The 17,294-nt window shown below is 40.2% G+C and overlaps 1 protein-coding gene across 1 annotated transcript in view; it reads right to left on the bottom strand.

Moving 5' to 3' along the window:
- The window catches only part of kpna3 (karyopherin alpha 3 (importin alpha 4)), an 80,519-nt gene that overhangs the window by 39,417 nt on the left and 23,808 nt on the right, over nt 1-17,294 (bottom strand). The window contains exons 3-7 of the mRNA XM_080204247.1: nt 12,275-12,364; nt 10,888-10,917; nt 4,671-4,723; nt 3,512-3,607; nt 298-383 (exon numbers count right to left, since the gene is read on the bottom strand). Of these exons, the coding sequence (XP_080060373.1) occupies nt 298-383; nt 3,512-3,607; nt 4,671-4,723; nt 10,888-10,917; nt 12,275-12,364 (355 nt within the window). The remainder of the gene's footprint in view (nt 1-297; nt 384-3,511; nt 3,608-4,670; nt 4,724-10,887; nt 10,918-12,274; nt 12,365-17,294) is intronic.

Below are 17,294 nucleotides of genomic sequence, written 5' to 3'. Positions count from 1 at the left end.
ACTCTCTGCAAGCATTGTGCTTTCACACGTTATAAAACTGTCAAAGTATTCCTGCATTGACAGTCATTCAAGATTGTTTTTTTTAAGGAAACATGCTGTTCTAGGTTTCCATCAAGCACTGCCAGTGCTCTGTAAAAAAAAGGTTTGACATTTAACACCGGATTCCTCCATCATTTAATTCACATACTATAGGTAAATTTGTTAGAAATGAGAAGTAACAAGACACATGATCAACACAAAAAATTATAAAATACGACTGGATTAATATCACCATTAGATTGTTTTTTTGTCACTTACTTGCTTCAACCACCGCTTGAGTTTGTGCAGAAGTCCCAGATGCTATATTAGTCAATGCCCAAGCAGCTTCAAACTGAAGAGATGGACTGTAACATTAATGAACACACATTATTCCACTGTAACAAATCATAAACACCTCTACATTGTAAAGCAAATAACTATATGGGCTTTAATTATATTTTCATTGTATTAAAATTTGAGAACTGCAGTAAGTAATAACATTTCTATCTGCACTGGGCTGTTATCTAATGCCTGATACACTCAAACTTCCATGCAGCCTCCATTACACTCCTGCAAATGTTGCCATTGTAATATCCCACATGATTTCTGTTGGTTGAAAATATTTACTCTCAAATGAAGGGCAGTCAAATCCTAGCTCTAACATTTTTTTCTCCACTTGTTTGTCAGCTCTCTTCTCAAATTCTACCAATGGTCTCGTTTGATTGGCTGCAGAGCAGTGTATGTTAACAGCCTAGCAATGGTACTAATTCAACCACAATTGTCCTCACTCAACTCCAAGGAAATGCTGCAGTCTCTGCTCAACATCTATTTCAGTGCAGGAACTGATTGGGGAGGGTAAAATCTTTAATCTCACTTTAGTAGCAAGGAGAATCAATTCTCAAAATGATAATGATACCATATAACAATCTGAATTCTTTTAAAATTGAATATTCACTGGCAGTGATGTTGATCTGAAGGTGATGCACTGATTTGGAGAATGCTTTTGCCTCTGTCGCCTTCTCCCTTCTGCTACAAGGCAAGTAAATGCGGTCAAGAGACACTGACTCTTTGAAGGTACATGGCCCTATTTTTCAATATTTAATGCCATCATTCAAGAGGTTTAAGGGCTTGGTCTAGCATGTACTCTTTTCAGTAACTGGTACACTAGCTTTTGTTACATTGAAAGCAAAGGCATAGCGTAGAAATTATGCCGCAACCTAAGGGATTACAATGTATGCAAAAATACTGTGTGAAGTCCAACATCATATTTAGTCAGGACTTGGAGAGCATTGAGCAACTATTTGATCTCAAAGCTCAAAGTACTTTTCCCTGCATAACCAAAACAAGTATTACATCACAGTATACTGCTACCTTCTTTTAAAGCAGTTTCTCTGGGTCAAGGATACTTGCATTTGTTCCTGTCTGATGGCTCTGAAATGGCTAGTAAGTGCAGAATCCACAGACTCTGCCATGTGGGGTGGTTGGTACTTGAGGGGTTGGGTAGATGACTTCTTTGGGGATTAGTGCACTCTCTCTGCATTTCGATTTCACCTGACAGATCTATTGGTGTGTTCAGTGCCTTCCTAAATGTACTTTCTCCATTTTGGTCAATCACAAGCCAGGGATATTTGATCTCTTCAAGGGTGCTTTGAGGACATCCTTGAAGAGTTTTCAGTCTGCCTGGGAATTTTCTTCCTGCTCCATCTTTAATCCAAAGCCAAATCACTTAGGTCCAGTATGCAGACGCAACCTGTATGCACTCGCTCAGAAACTGAGCTCTAGGTCAATGTTGACTCTTTCTCCAAAGCATAAGGGAAAAGGGATCTTTTGCTAAACACTCAGAAAGCTGAAGTCCTTGTCCAACTATTACTTACGGGGTGAAAAACTGCAGCAGGCGACGGTGCAGAGGGACCTCGGGGTCCTTGTGCATGAGTCGCAAAAACCCAGCTTGCAGGTGCAGCAGGTGGTCAGGAAGGCGAATGGGATGCTGGCCTTCATAGCGAAGGGGATTGAATATAAAAGTAGGGAGGTCTTGCTGCAGCTGTATAGGGCATTGGTGAGGCCGCAGCTGGAGTACTGTGTGCAGTTTTGGGCGCCGCACCTGCGCAAAGATATTTTGGCCTTGGAGGGAGTGCAGAGGAGGTTTACTAGGCTGATACCGGAGTTGAGGGGGTTGAGCTATGAGGAGAGGCTGAATAAACTGGGCTTGTACTCGTTAGAGTTTAGAAGAATGAGGGGAGATCTCATTGAGACGTATAAGATGATGAATGGGATGGATAGGATAGAGGTGGAAAGACTCTTCCCACTCAAAAAAGACATTAGGACTAGGGGGCACAGCCTCAAGATAAAAGGGGGGCGGTTTAGAACGGAGTTGAGGAGGAACTTCTTCACTCAAAGGGCGGTGAATCTCTGGAATTCTCTGCCCGTTGAAGTGGTAGAGGCTGCCTCGCTAAATATTTTTAAGACGCGGGTTGATGGGTTTTTGATAGGAGAGGGGATTAAGGGTTATGGGGAGAGGGCGGGAAAGTGGAATTGAGCAGCGACAGATCAGCCATGATCTTATTGAATGGCGGGGCAGGCTCGAAGGGCTGGATGGCCTACTCCTGCTCCTATTTCTTATGTTCTTAACCAGCTACCACAACATGAAACCATTTCCCATATCTTGGTGGCTCCTGCTGACAAAGGCAGATGTTGATGATGAGATTCATCATTGCATCCAATATGCTAGCTCAGTAGTCAGTGGAAAGAGGAAAACATTATTTGATGACCAGAATCTCAAACACAAGACTAATTTAGGATAATGTAAACTGTTTGGGACCAACAGTACTGGAGAAACAGCCCTTCCAGCACACCCTTTTATTAATGCATACATAAAATTGCAATGATGGTTCCCTATATAATATATAAATAGCCCTGTGATGGACTCTCAACCTTAATCTGCAGCTACATCTGAGTGAGAAACTAAAGAAGAGTTTGTGGACGATCTAATCCATTTCTTCCCTGTAGCTTCTTGCAGCCAAGTCAATGGTGACGAAGAATCACCCTGCCAATTTGCTTGGCCAATGAATCACTTTGAATTAAGACAGATATGAAGAGGCTGTCGACACCACGAAGTGCATAATACTTGGGTTCTACAATTAGTCAATGTAAATACTCAAAATGCAAAGTTGAGTCAAATCAAACTCTAGATCAGAATGTAGGTAACTTTTATTAACAAACAGCAACATGTATTACTAATCAAGTCCTGCATTTGTTGAAACAAAAACATCTCAAATATCACTGTGCTAAATGTACCTAAAGGGAAGAAAGATTAAAGTTGAATACACGCAGGAATAGAAATTAGTCTAGTAGCACAGCAGTTAAAATTCTACTTTTAATAGGCAAAGCATAAAGGCCAGCAGACAATACAGCAATTTGATGCAACATTATATTGTCAATATTTTTCATAATTCACATATGTAAACACAGGGAGTGACTATATCAAAACACTTACTTGTCATCTCTTTCTAGACATCGTACCAGGACTGGCAAGATTCCAGAGTTTATTAATTCATCAATTGGAGGATTCCTATCACTTGACAGCAACTTCCTGTAAGATTTTGAAGAGCAATTAAATTAGAAACATAGGTGTTTTAAATAGCCTTAATACACGTGCAACAAATAAAATTTTGGTAACAATGAACAATGTAAATTGTGGAGGCACAAATGCTTTGAGTGAGCCATTGCTGTATCTACAGCAAGTGAAGTGATACAACTAGAATCATACATAGAATCCCCACAGTACAGAACGCCATTTGGCCTATTGAATCTGCACTGACTCTGGACCAAGCCTTATGCCATAACCACATGTAATTAACCTCGCTAAACCCCCTCATTGAAGTATGACATGTTACCGAAAAGGTTGGGAACCACTGCTCTGCAATTGTCTTCCTAAAGAGAACAGCTTGGTGGCACAAGTTCTTAGCACTGCTGCCTCACAGCGCCAGGGACCTGGTTTGATTTCCAGCTTGGGTCACTGTCCAGTTTCCTCCCACAGTCTGAAGGCGTGCTGGTTAGATGCGTTGACCTGACCAGGCACTGGAGTGTGGCGATTAGGGCAATTTCACAGTAACTTAATTGCAGTGTTACTGTGAGCCCACTTGTGACTAATAAACAAACTTTAAACTTATTTCTCCGCTTTTAAGAGCCTCCTAAAACCTAACTCTTTGACCAAGTTCTTGGACACATCCCCTAATATTTTATTATTTGTTACAGCATTCTGTGGAGTGCCATAGGACATTTTTCTAAACTGAAAACAATAAGTAAATGTTTTTGTTAAAATCTAAAAGTGCAAATCCTAGATTTTCCCTGTATTTGCAAAGCTGCTATGTGAAGAAAGTACCAAGACACAGACTGTTAGGAGATCTGTTTGTTGTTGAACTTAACATGTAGATACTGAAGCCTAGAGTTTACTCATTTGCCATGAATAGCTCACTTCACAGCTCTGTATTTTATGTTCGCAGCTGACTGCAAAATACCGATTCGACATAATTAAAATAAAATAACTAAAAATCAGTGTAAAACAGTATTGAACTAACACAATTACCATTTGAGTCCAATCACATTGTCCTATTTATTCAATAGTTAACATCAAAGCTCATAAATAACCTCACCTTGCAGCCTGAACAGCACTGAGTTGAATGACAGGATTTTCATTAGTTGCATTCTGCAATTATGAAGCATGGAGAAAAATAAAGCAGATCTGTTTATCTTCTATAGTTGTCAAAAATCAATACTACTTAACTTCAGGTTGATTATGCATTTTCACAGCTCTCCTTACTGCACAAAGAACTCATAACTGAGTCAGAAAGTCACCTGTTTTAAGTCCCACTCTTGAAACATTCTGTGTCGGAGAGATGCAGAAGATCCCGTTATACTATTTTGAAGATCAGCAGAGGGTTCTCATGTGTCCTGATCAATACTTATGCCTGAATTGACACCACAAAAAATTGATCATCTGATCATTATCACATTGCTGGGACCTAGTTGCGTGAAAAATGGCTGTTATGTTAAAACAGTGATTTAACTTTATAGAATCGTAGAACCCTACAGTGCAGAAACAGGCCCCTCGGCCCATCGAGTCCGCACCGACCACAATCCCACCCAGGCCCTATGCCCATACCCCCACACATTTATAAGAACATAAGAACATAAGAAATAGGAGCAGGAGTAGGCCATCTAGCCCTTCGAGCTTGCCCCGCCATTCAGTAAGATCATGGCTGATCTGTCGTGGCTCAGTTCCACATTCCCACCCTCTCCCCATAACCCTTAATCCCCTCTCTAATCAAAAACCCATCAACCCGCATCTTAAAAATAGCCACTAATCCCTCCAACCTACACATCCCAGGACACTAACGGGCAATTTTAACATGGCCAATCAACCTAACTGCACATCTTTGGACTGTGGGAGGAAACCCACACAGGCATGAGAAGAATGTGCAAACTCCACACAGACAGTGACCCGAGCCGGGAATCGAACCCAGGTCCCTGGAGCTGTGAAGCAGCAGTGCTAACCACCGTGCTATCGTGCCACCCCTTTAGAACTTTAGCAGAGCTTATTTAGCTGTAAAGTACTTTGGGACTTTCTCAAGTCATGGCATAAATACAAGTCTTTCTTTCTTATAGAAGTGAAAGAAAAACTTGCACACGATTATCACAATCACGAAATACCTACAGTCGATGGAATACAATTGAAGTACAATCACTATGAATATGCAAGGACTATGGTCCTTATGGTGTAGAAAACATGGTAGCAAACTGCACAATAACAGTAATAATTACCAGATAATCTGTTTTGTGATGTTGGTTGATGGGTATCGATCGGGACATCGGGGTAACCCTGCTCAACTTCAAAACACTGATCTTATATAGTCACCTGAGAGGTCAGCTGGGGCATTCATTTTACATCCCATCCGAAAGACAGCATCTCCAACAGTGCAGCATTTCCTTAGTACATGTGAGACATTGTGGAATAAAGTATCTTGACTATAAACTCCTTCACGTATTAATGGTGCTTTTTTTTAAAAAAGGAGGTTGGTACCCAAAGTAGTAACAATTCTCAAGTTGATTTCAAAATTTGTTGAGGGGAAAACAAATTAATCTGGGCTAGGAAAACAGAACGTGGTATCATTCTCTTGAATTAAAAGCGTGGGCAAAATACACAACAGTTTGAAAGGTAAAGAATTTGCAAGGCACAGTGGGACAAAGGAGTCAGGCACTGAAAACACTGAAGGCATACATAAAGAGGCCTGAAAAATATTAGGATCAACAGCACAGTTGAATAGGAGCTTTTAAATTATTTTCCAGTGGTGATAGAATCAGAAAGGTTTCCAGCATGGAAACAGGCCCTTTGGCCCAACTTGTCCCCGTGCTGAGTTTTTACCACTAAGCTAGTCACAAATGCCCGCATTTGGCCCATATCCCTCTATACCCAGCTTACCTATGTAACTTTCCAAATGCTTTTTAGAAGAGAAAATTATATATGCCTCTACTACTGCCTTTGGTAGTTCGTCCCAGGCTCTCACCACCCCGTGTGAGAAAAAAGTGCCCCCCGGACTCTTTTGTATCTCTCCTCTCTCGCCTTAAACCTATGCCTGCTCGTTTTAAACTCCCCTACCTTTGAAAAGAGATGTTGACGATCTAGCTGATCTATGCCCCTCATTATTTTATTGACCTCTATAAGATCACCCCCTACGCCACAGGGAAAAAAGTCCCAGTCTATCCAGCCTCTCCTTATAACTCAACTCTTGAAAGCATCTGAGTAAATCTTTTCTGCGCTCTTTATAGTTTAATAATATCCTTTCTATAATCAGGTGACCAGAACTGTACACAGTATTCCAAGTGTGGCCGTACTAATGTCTTGGACAACTTCAACAAGACGTCCCAACTCCTGTATTCATTGTTCTGATCAATGAAACCAAGTGTGCCAAATGCCTTCTTCACCACCCTGTCCACCTGTGATTCCATTTTCAAGGAGCTGTGAACCTGCACTCCTTGATCTTTGTTCTATAACTCTCTCCAATGCCCGAACATTAACTGAATAGGTTCTGCCCTGATTTGAGCTACCAAAAAGCATCATGTCACATTTATCTAAATTAAACTCCACCTGCTTTTCTTCGGCCCACTGGCCCAACAAGACCCGGCTGCAATCCTAGATAACTTTATTCATGTCCACTATGCCACCAATCTTGGTGTCATCTGCAAACTTACTAACCATGCCTAAATTCTCATCCAAATCATTATATAAATAACAAATAGCAGTGGACCCAGTATGACTCCTGAGGCAAACCATTGGTCACAGGTCTCCAGTTTGAAAAAAAACACAATTTCCTCCCTAGCCACCCACAACACCCTGGGATACATTTAATCAGATCCTGGGAATTTATCTGCCTTGATGCTCTTTAAGATTTCCAGCATCTATGTACAGTCTTAAGATATCATTATTTATTTCCCCAAGTTCCCTAACATCCATGCCTTTCTCGACAGTAAATATTAACGAGAAATATTAATTTAGGATCTCACCCACCTCTTGTGGATTTAAGAACATAAGAACATAAGAAATAGGAGCAGGAGTAGGCCATCTAGCCCTTCGAGCCTGCCCCGCCATTCAATAAGATCATGGCTGATCTGTCGTGGCTCAGTTCCACATTCCCACCCTCTCCCCATAACCCTTAATCCCCTCTCTTATCAAAAATCCATCAACCCACTTCTTAAAAATATTTAGCGAGGCAGCCTCCACCACTTCAACGGGCAGAGAATTCCAGAGATTCACCACCCTTTGAGTGAAGAAGTTCCTCCTCAACTCCGTTCTAAACCGCCTCCCCTTTATCTTGAGGCTGTGCCCCCTAGTCCTACTGTCTTTTTTGAGCAGGAAGAGTCTCTCCACCTCTATCCTATCCATCCCATTCATCATCTTATACGTCTCAATGAGATCTCCCCTCATTCTTCTAAACTCTAGCGAGTACAAGCCTAGTTTATTCAGCTTCTCCTCATAGCTCAACCCCCTCAACTCCGGTATCAGCCTAGTAAACCTCCTCTGCACTCCCTCCAGGGCCAAAATATCGTTGCGCAGGTGCGGCGCCCAAAACTGCACACAGTACTCCAGCTGCGGCCTCACCAATGCCCTATACAGCTGCAGCAAGACCTCCCTACTTTTATATTCAATCCCCCTCGCTATGAAGGCCAGCATCCCATTCGCCTTCCTGACCACCTGCTGCACCTGCAAGCTGGGTTTTTGCGACTCATGCACAAGGACCCCGAGGTCCCTCTGCACCGTCGCCTGCTGCAGTTTTTCGCCACGTAAGTAATAGTCCTTCCTACCATTCTTCCTACCAAAGTGGACCACCTCACACTTGCCAACATTAAATTCCATTTGCCATTTCCTGGCCCATTCGCCCAGCCTATCTAGATCCTTCTGCAGACTCTCCACACCCTCCGCACAATTTGCCTTTCCCCCAATCTTGGTGTCATCAGCAAATTTTGACACCCTGCACTCGGTTCCCTCCTCCAGATCATCTATATAAATGGTAAATTACTTATAGATGATCGTGTTGATCCTTAAGAGGCCCTACTTTCTCTCTAATTACTCTTTTGCCCTTTAAGCATTTGCAGAAGCTCTTTGGATATTCTTTTGCCTTATCTGCCATAGCAATATCATGTCCCCTTTTTGCCCTCCTGATTTACCTTTTAACTCTATTCTGACAACTCTATATTCTAATTTGAATACTTGGATTTTTGCATTACAATAAAATGGTGATAAGGCAAATAACCACTTAAGAGGAGGCTTGGCACAAATCTGAAGATTTTCCTGAGAAACGTAAGCCAGTGAGAATGCTCTGAATCCTATGCACCTGACGAAGAATATTTCAAGTTCTAAATACATTTCTTTCCTTTACAGATAACCATTGTAAAGATTTTCTAAACATATAAACAGATAAAGAATTTGACAGTTTTGATTTTTTAACTATTAAGCTGTGATGCAACAGCAGTATGATACTAGGATTTTAGACGCTGCAATTAATTCATGCACTCCATCTCAAAAGTTAGTAATAGAGAACCTCTCAAAGTATGACTTAAAACATAGACAACACATTCAGTTTATAGTTGTGTTTGCCTGGCTGGCAAGTATTAAAGGTGGAATGCAAAGTATGCAAAATGCTGTTGATTTTTTCACAAGCAACCCCGTCCTTTAAAAGAAGATTCCCAATCATAGATTAAGTTATGACAGTCTGAGCTCTGATAGAGGCCAAAGTCATTCCATTAATAGACAGCTGAAACGGTCAGCTTTATTGCCTTTCATCAGTCGCTCAACTGTGCAGTGCTATCCAGTGAGTGATCTGGCCACACAACTGTCTCATCTAATAAGATTAGATTTCTACTGACACCTTGCAAAAAAACTAACAATTAGCCTTTTCTTAAACAGGAGTAAATTTCGTCAATATTATGGAATTTTAAGAATCACTAAGTGTGCTTTTTTGCACTCATGACACTGAATTATACTGTCTCACGAGACTGTAATCCATAGTGTGCTAAGTTGGCCACAAAAAAGTTGTCAAATGCATTGTGATATTCAATCTTCTTTACTTATAAAACACTGAAGTACAGTGCAGCATGGACTCAGAACCGGAGGCCGCTAGTTTATACAGATCCCCTGAAAGCCTGTCCTACTGGTGATACCACTCATCAGTATTTATATTCAAATAGGAAGATGCTTACTATAACACATAGTCACTGTTCATATAATTTATATTTGAAGTCACCATGAACAGGACCAAAAATAGATTTCAGAAATGCAGGGAGAATCTGATAAAAAGTCAAAGTTGGCCAGGCAAGGGCAGCAAGAATTTTGCTGCCTTAGATTTTAAGACTGGTATTGAAATCACAGAGTCCCTGCAGGGTAGAAAGAAGGCATTTGGCCAGTCAAGTCTGCACCGACTCTCCGAAAGAGCATCCCATCCAGGCCATTCGCTCGTAACCTTGTCCATCTAATCTACATATCTTTGGACACTAAGGGGCAATTTAGCATAGCCAATCCACTCAACCTGAATATCTTTGGACTGTGGGAGGAAACCCTCACAGACACGGGGAGAAAGTGCAAACGCCACACATACAGCCACCCACATCCTGAATCGAACTGGGTACCTGGCGCAGTGAGGCAGCCATGCTAACCAATGTGCCAGCCTGTCAATCCAACTGTATTTTACACCACTATAAATTGAGTAAAGCCCATTGGTTGCAAGGTGTGAAAGACGGCACTCTGATATACTACAGTCGCTAGCCATATAGTTTGGGCAGTTTAGTATTTCAGTGTTAATCAACTTGTAGCTAAACTGAAAGGAACAACTCCTTGTGGTGAGAATAGCAGTCTGGTGTGAAGAAATGGCAGTCATGGAGAGTGTCTGTACCATTTTATCACATTAAAGAAAAGCTCCAGGACAAAGCCAAAAATTACATGATTCATAATTACTGATGCACTTTCTGAAGTGCACAAATTACAAAAACAATGTTGCACTATCAGAATGGTGCAAGCAATCTTGTCCTGGGGTCAGATATTAGGCTTTCAATTGCTCAAACTTTCTTCATGCTTTTACAAAAGCTAACTGAGTCACTCAACAGGATTCCTGTCTTGCGATCATTCAAAGTATCTACTGTGCTGCATGTAATTTGCTCCACACTACAGAATAAACAACATGCAAGCAAAGTGTCTTATTTTATATACACAGTGCAATATGAAAATTAAACATTTATTGTCACTGAAACAATTTAAAAGGTCAATTTGGAAAACAGCGGCACATTTCTAGGTTTCAAAATTTCAGTTAACAGCTTTCTTACCTGAAGAATAGCATCTAAGGTTATATTTTGCTAGAAAAGAAAAAAGCAAAATTAGATGACAATTGTTTTGACATCATAATTTTCAAGTAGCTAAGAATAAAGTGTTGTATCACATTGTTGTCTCCACATATTACTGAGATTTGCTCATGGCCTAACAATGACAATCACTAGCAGTTTGTAAGTCTATCCACCGTATGATTCCAGTGTTCTGAAAGCTACACTGATAGCTAAAATATTATTGTAACAAATGAATGGTATAAATTTTCTCAACACATTTGTGTTGACCCGTCAGCGTTTGCTACAGAAACAGAACTGATGAACCAAATACCATGGGAAATTCTTTCTTCATTATGTAAGCAGATTAAAGGAAAACTGCCCTTTATGGCATTTTCAAAGTTTCAAACAACATTGTTAACGATCACCTACAACTAAATTCAACTTTTCCTATTTACCAGTCATCTTTCTAAATGAAAATCCAGATCAAATTGGTCAACATGGTACCCTTTTCTTTTAAAATAGTAACAGCGATACAGCAATTTACTCTATCTAGCTAAATCCACAAACGTTCTAATAGATTTTCACTTCTTGCTTGACTTTTAAAAATACTTAAACCTTACCCCTTTTTTTGAGCGCAAGCTTAATCACAAATTTCTTAGCTTGCATTTCAGGTCTGGCCATCTTTAACTTTTGCTGTTTTGCAACAAAAGGATAGAAGCAGGATTTGCAAAATCAAATCATGTAAATGGTTGAATATTTCAGCATCAGTGCATTGCAACTGTACAGATGCAGAAGTTCAGATCACCTGCTTATGTATAGTTCAAAAGAAGTAAATGTAAAAATGCGTTGTGATTAACCAGTGGCTGATTAAAAAAATTATACATAAAATCACAAAATGATTTTTAAAGAAAACCTAAAGTGTTTCCAATTATTAAATTCAAGGTTAATATATTTGTAATAGAAAATACTTTATATAGCACTTTTCACTGAAGGTTTCAAAAGCCAAACGTTTCTCATTACTACTGATTTGCATTTTGATACAACGTTCTCAAAGTATAACCTTAAATTATTGCTTGAAAAAGTACTCTGAGCCTAGTAATACTAAAATGAAGTGCTGGTGATCATCAGACTCTCCCACTTTTACCAATCTGCACCTACACTACCAAACAGATTAATATCTCCAACTTTGCAAGATCTTTCTGAAACGGCAACTACAAAACAAATCAGAGGCGACATTTGGATGCTACCACTGTCGTATCCCTCACTGATGTACATTTATCTGATATATAGGAACCATTTATAAAAATGTACCTTTTACATCAAATCTAAGTGGTAAAAATGAATGCTGGTACATATTATCCATATAATGACATTAAAGGAAATCACTTACAGCTTTAAAATCTCCATCCACGTCAGAGTCTTCTAAACTTTCCTCCTGCGGCACATTTCTTTTCTTGAGTAGGTGTTCGTCTCTCTTATTCTGTAAGTGACAAATAACCAGTTGAAAGGGCAAGTGTAGAAATTATGTCACTTACATACAATTGTATATATTCGTATTTACACTTGTTGTTACGTCACAGAGGTATAGAAAGTGCCTGAACACAACATAAGCTACTTTTAAAGCCAAAATATCAGTCATGTAATTAGAATCAAATTCGATATAGTAATAAGGCTAGGGTTATCCTCATTATCACAAAAAAAGGGCAGAATTAAATGGTTTAAACTCAATGGTTTAAACAAAATATGGTTTTTGGCACTAACCAATGTAATTTTTGATAAGAATTGATAGGCTATTCTCAAAACTTAGCAACACATCTTCAAACATACGAGCCAGAATTTCCAGGGTTCAGGTTGCTTTGAATCCAACTTTGCCATTTTTAGTAAGTTCTATTAACCAAGTTTTAGCATGGGCTCAGTGGTAGCACTCATCTCTGAATAAGAGGGTCATGGGTTCAAAGCTCTGAAACTTGGACTTCAGTTTACAATCTGGATTGACACTTCAATGCAGCACTGAAGATCTGCATTGTCAAAGATGTTATCTCATAGACCAGACATTACACCAAAGACTCTCCAACTGCTCAGTAAAAATTTGAGTCTTTTTAAGGAGATTTTGCTTTCTCAAACATTTCGGCAGTGAACTGTTGCAATAAATCAACAACCAAAGAGGCGAGGAATGTGGATGTAAATGAAAGTTCCAGACGGCATGAGGAAGTACAATAGATTAAGCTCTGAAATGTAGAGGGAATATGACAAAAAGAGCTATGAAATAAAGCAGGGGAAGGCCAGGAAATTAATGAGACGCATGAGAACATGTGAGGAATACAGCATAAAGTATAAAAGCACAAGAACAAGAAAGGGTTGGTAAGGTAAATTGGACTCTGTACAGTGAGAAGGTGGAACCAAAGGACAAGCCAATAGTGGAACCAACAATTAATACTGTGACTGTTCTTATCAAGGAGTGTGAATAGAAGGAAGAGTTGTTCGAATTCAGACAGAAGTGCAATAAAAAAAGAGCTGACTGCCGAGCAGTAAAGCACAACAGAAAGATTTGAAAAGATGAAGGGAAACGATGCAAGCTTCTGATAATTTTCACACAAAGAGCACTGCAGAAAAGGGATAAGAAGTTTGCACATTCCTTCAATATTTTTAAATCACACTGGAATTGAGTTTAGCCTTAATGGGTTAAGTAGTAGTAACAAGTGACTTCCACATCTCAATCAAAAAGGGACAGGGTCTACCCACACAGCTGGGAAGATTTTGCAGGGTGCCAATCTGACCACAACTGGGCACTTGACTACCTGACAATGGCAGGCAGGTAGCCACTTTTCTCTTTTCATTTATTGCTTGCCTAAGCTGCTTTGGTGGGCTTTCCTCTTGGACTGCTTATTGGAGTGGTTATGAGGGAGCAGCCAAGAGTCAATGCCAGTGTGAGACTAGAGTCACAGATGCCAGGCCCGCTAAGGACAACGGCTTTCCTTCCCTGAATTTCTTGATTTCCTTTAAACTAAATTCAACTTCTCAAACAACCATGATGAGATCTGAACACACAGCTCCTGAATTACTTGTCCAACAATATCAGCACCAGAGCGGCTTTTCAAAATACTGCTTAAAATAATTTCCACAAATCTAGACAGTTACTAGCACTTTGTAGACAGTGCTTAAATATTGGTCAAACATTTTACAAACACAAACAACCCTGCCTTGTTGATACTTAAGGTTCTATCCATTATCAGGAGATAACAGATTTTCAAATGGATGGCAATGTAGCAGCTTTTTAATTTTAATGGCTTATTTAAAAACCTTAAAATGAATCATTTTGTTTTATTTCCACCAAAAGTACAGCACATCTCGCATGGATCATCAAACAACTCTCTCGTGTTTTAAAACAAGGTGGCTTGTTGGTCGAGGGGCATGATTCTCACTTAGGGTGTTTCAATTGATGAACTTGCGAGAGGTCCCAGGTTCAAATCCAGGCAAGCCCTTTATGGGCGGCAGAGTGGCTAGCATTGTTGCTTCACAACTTCAGAAACTTGGGTTCAATTCCCAGCTTGGATCTTCGTGTGGAATTTGCCTTGTCCACATGTGAGACCTCTGGGTGCACTGGTTTTCCCCCCACCCATAGACCAAAGATGTGCAGGTTAGATGCATTGGCCATGTTAAATTGCCTCTTAGTGTCCTGGGATACAAAGGTTAGAGGGATTAGCGAGATAAGTATGTGGGATCATGTGGATAGGGCCTAGGTGGGATTGTTGTCGATGCAGACTCAATGGGCTGAATGGCCTCCTTCTGCACTGCAGGGTTTCTATGATTCTATGAAATAAATCTAATTCATACATCATATCAATGTGACACTTGCTTGCGAAAATGTTCTTGTCTGAATTAAGCAGACACAATGCCTATTAATACTGGTTATTAACCCACAGGAAATGAAAATTAGACCAGGCAGAATTGGATTATATAACTTGATGCCCAGCTTGATTAAATACCTATCTGTTCCATTAACAAAGTACACAACCCATATAAATTTCATGTCTGACCAACTGCCTCTGATAACAGTATCACATTTTGTTGTGGAGCAGTTTTGTTTCATCTTTCAAATATTGCCAACAAAAAGTGTTCACGTTCCACATCTAGGTAGAAAGAATGGTTAGCAGCTGTGACATGCGAAGGGTTAATAAACAGCTTTACATTTATACCTTGGGAAACTAGCACCCACATTTCAATTTCCCCCATTGTTCCTATTCAATCTCCCATGCTTTGCCCAGCAGCAGAATCCCCATTATTTTGTGCATCTATCATCAGGGTACGTGGATAAAAAAGGCCAGATTCGGGGATCACAAAATGTAAGCGTGGGGCAGGCTGTGTTTTCACGAGCTCAGGCACTACTCATCTTTTAATCCTTTCTTTCATCCGAATGCACAACCTATTGATTGATCCTGATATAATCCGTGCAATATTTGTGAAGATCCTGGTTAATCATTCTGACGACAAGGGGTCAAATTAAGTCAAAGAAATCTTTGTGAGATGTGATCAGAGCTGACTTGGGTATCACTGAGTTCACAGTGGCAGTGCTGCCGGTGAGCAAGGTGGTGCTGATGGTGTCAAGGTGAAGACTACTTTTACAAAATGTGGAAGATATATTCCACTACTCAGCACAGATTAAAAGTACTCACTATGATGAACTGCAAGATATCATACAAAGAATGAATGGTGTGGAGATGATGGTCTTTACAGTCAAGTCCTCAAGTGAGGGCTCACCTTTGATCCTTAGAAATCCCGCTGCATAATATGTCGAGCAGCTGCAGTGAGACTCCCAGTTGATTTTGACGGCCAGCTGCCATACTTCTGCAATCTCGATATGAGGGCTGGAAGTCTTGAGTCCTGGGTGTTTGGTCGCTGACTTCAGCCTTTTCTTGTTCCGTGGATGGCTTGTGCACCTGCGGTTCATTGTTGATCCTGGACTTTTGTTCCCTTGCGATTCTGCTCCTGTTTATGTGATATTGTCTTTTGAGTCCTTGCTGGTGGCTCTTCCACCAGTGTGCTCCACGTATTTCTTGCGTTTGCACTGAAGGAGTGCATTCTTTTCCAGTACCTTTATTTTAGTTACAAAAAAAGACAAGCAGGAAGGTGGATGGACAGATAGATGTAGAGATGGTTGGTATGGCTTTAAGTCCTCATTTTAGGGAGGAAAGCCCCCCCATTAGAACCATTGGTATTGTATTTTTCTTTGATTTTGTTAGTTATTCTGAGTCTAAGAAATCCTGTACTTGTCCTTGGTAGTGCAGGCTTCTTGTCCTTCCTGTTGGTGGTGTAAACCTAAGCATGGTTGATAGGTCTTCGAGTTTCTATTATGTTGCTCTGTGAAAGGGGATGCACCCTGTACTGCCATGTTTTGTGGCCTTATCCTGTTGCCCTGATTCCCCACTCTTTTCCTGTTGTCCTTTCAATACCTAAACAGGAGGCGGCGCTGACTATAGCAATGGGGATTGGGATATCTGATTCTTTGAATTATTTGTATTGATCTGTGCTGGTCTCCTCTGTGCATATAAGAAATGATGATCATTCAGTACATTGCTGAATCTAGGAATCTGTTGCATATCAAGCCAATATAAATCGAAAATTCACAATAAAAATACTATTTTAAAAAAGCCAAGTTCAGTCATGCTAATGTGGGGAATTTTCACACAAATGCCCATCTCTGACAAGATAAACCGCTTAAAAATCATCTCATTAAAATATCTGCTTTTCCATTGAACTAGCTGAATTCAGCCCGATTTCGTTAATAGAGACAAAATTTGCCTCAGTATATTTGGGCAATCATGATCATCCGCTCAATTGGTGGCAATGGCATCTGCATCAGAAGTACTGAGGGAGTACTGCACTGTTGGAGATGCTGTCTTTCAGATGGAATCAAACCAAGGCCATGCCTACCCCCTAGATGGGCATAAAAAGGTCCCACAGCACAGAAAGGAAGTTATTCATGGCCATTATTTGCCGTCAATCAACATCACTAAAAAGATGATCTGGTCATTATTACATTGTTTTTTTGAGAGCGTTTGCTGTGGCAAATAGGCTGATGTGTTTCCTACATTACAATAGTGACTACACTTCAAAAATGTACTTCATTGGTAGTAACGTACTTTGAAACATCCTGACGTCGTGAAAGATGTTATATAAATGTATTTTTCCCATTGCTGCTTTCTAGTAATGTTTTCAGAGAAGTCTGTACGTATGGTTGTCTGACGACATGACTAGATTTGACTGTTAAACATATCTGACCGTACCATTCCAGTGCTCAGTGTCCAACTTTGTCCATGAAGATGAGGTGATCTGACAGAGTGGCACCATGTCCCTTAAATTAACAATTAAGCAACTGAAATGCCTGAGAAATAAAAGCAGACCTCAGCTAT

The sequence above is a fragment of the Carcharhinus amblyrhynchos genome, chromosome 15 (assembly GCF_965287045.1).
Source record: "Carcharhinus amblyrhynchos chromosome 15, sCarAmb.v2.hapA, whole genome shotgun sequence".
Taxonomy (NCBI): Eukaryota; Metazoa; Chordata; class Chondrichthyes; order Carcharhiniformes; family Carcharhinidae; genus Carcharhinus; species Carcharhinus amblyrhynchos.
Note: the sequence above shows the minus strand (reverse complement) of the source record. Positions and strands in the feature narration are given on the sequence as shown.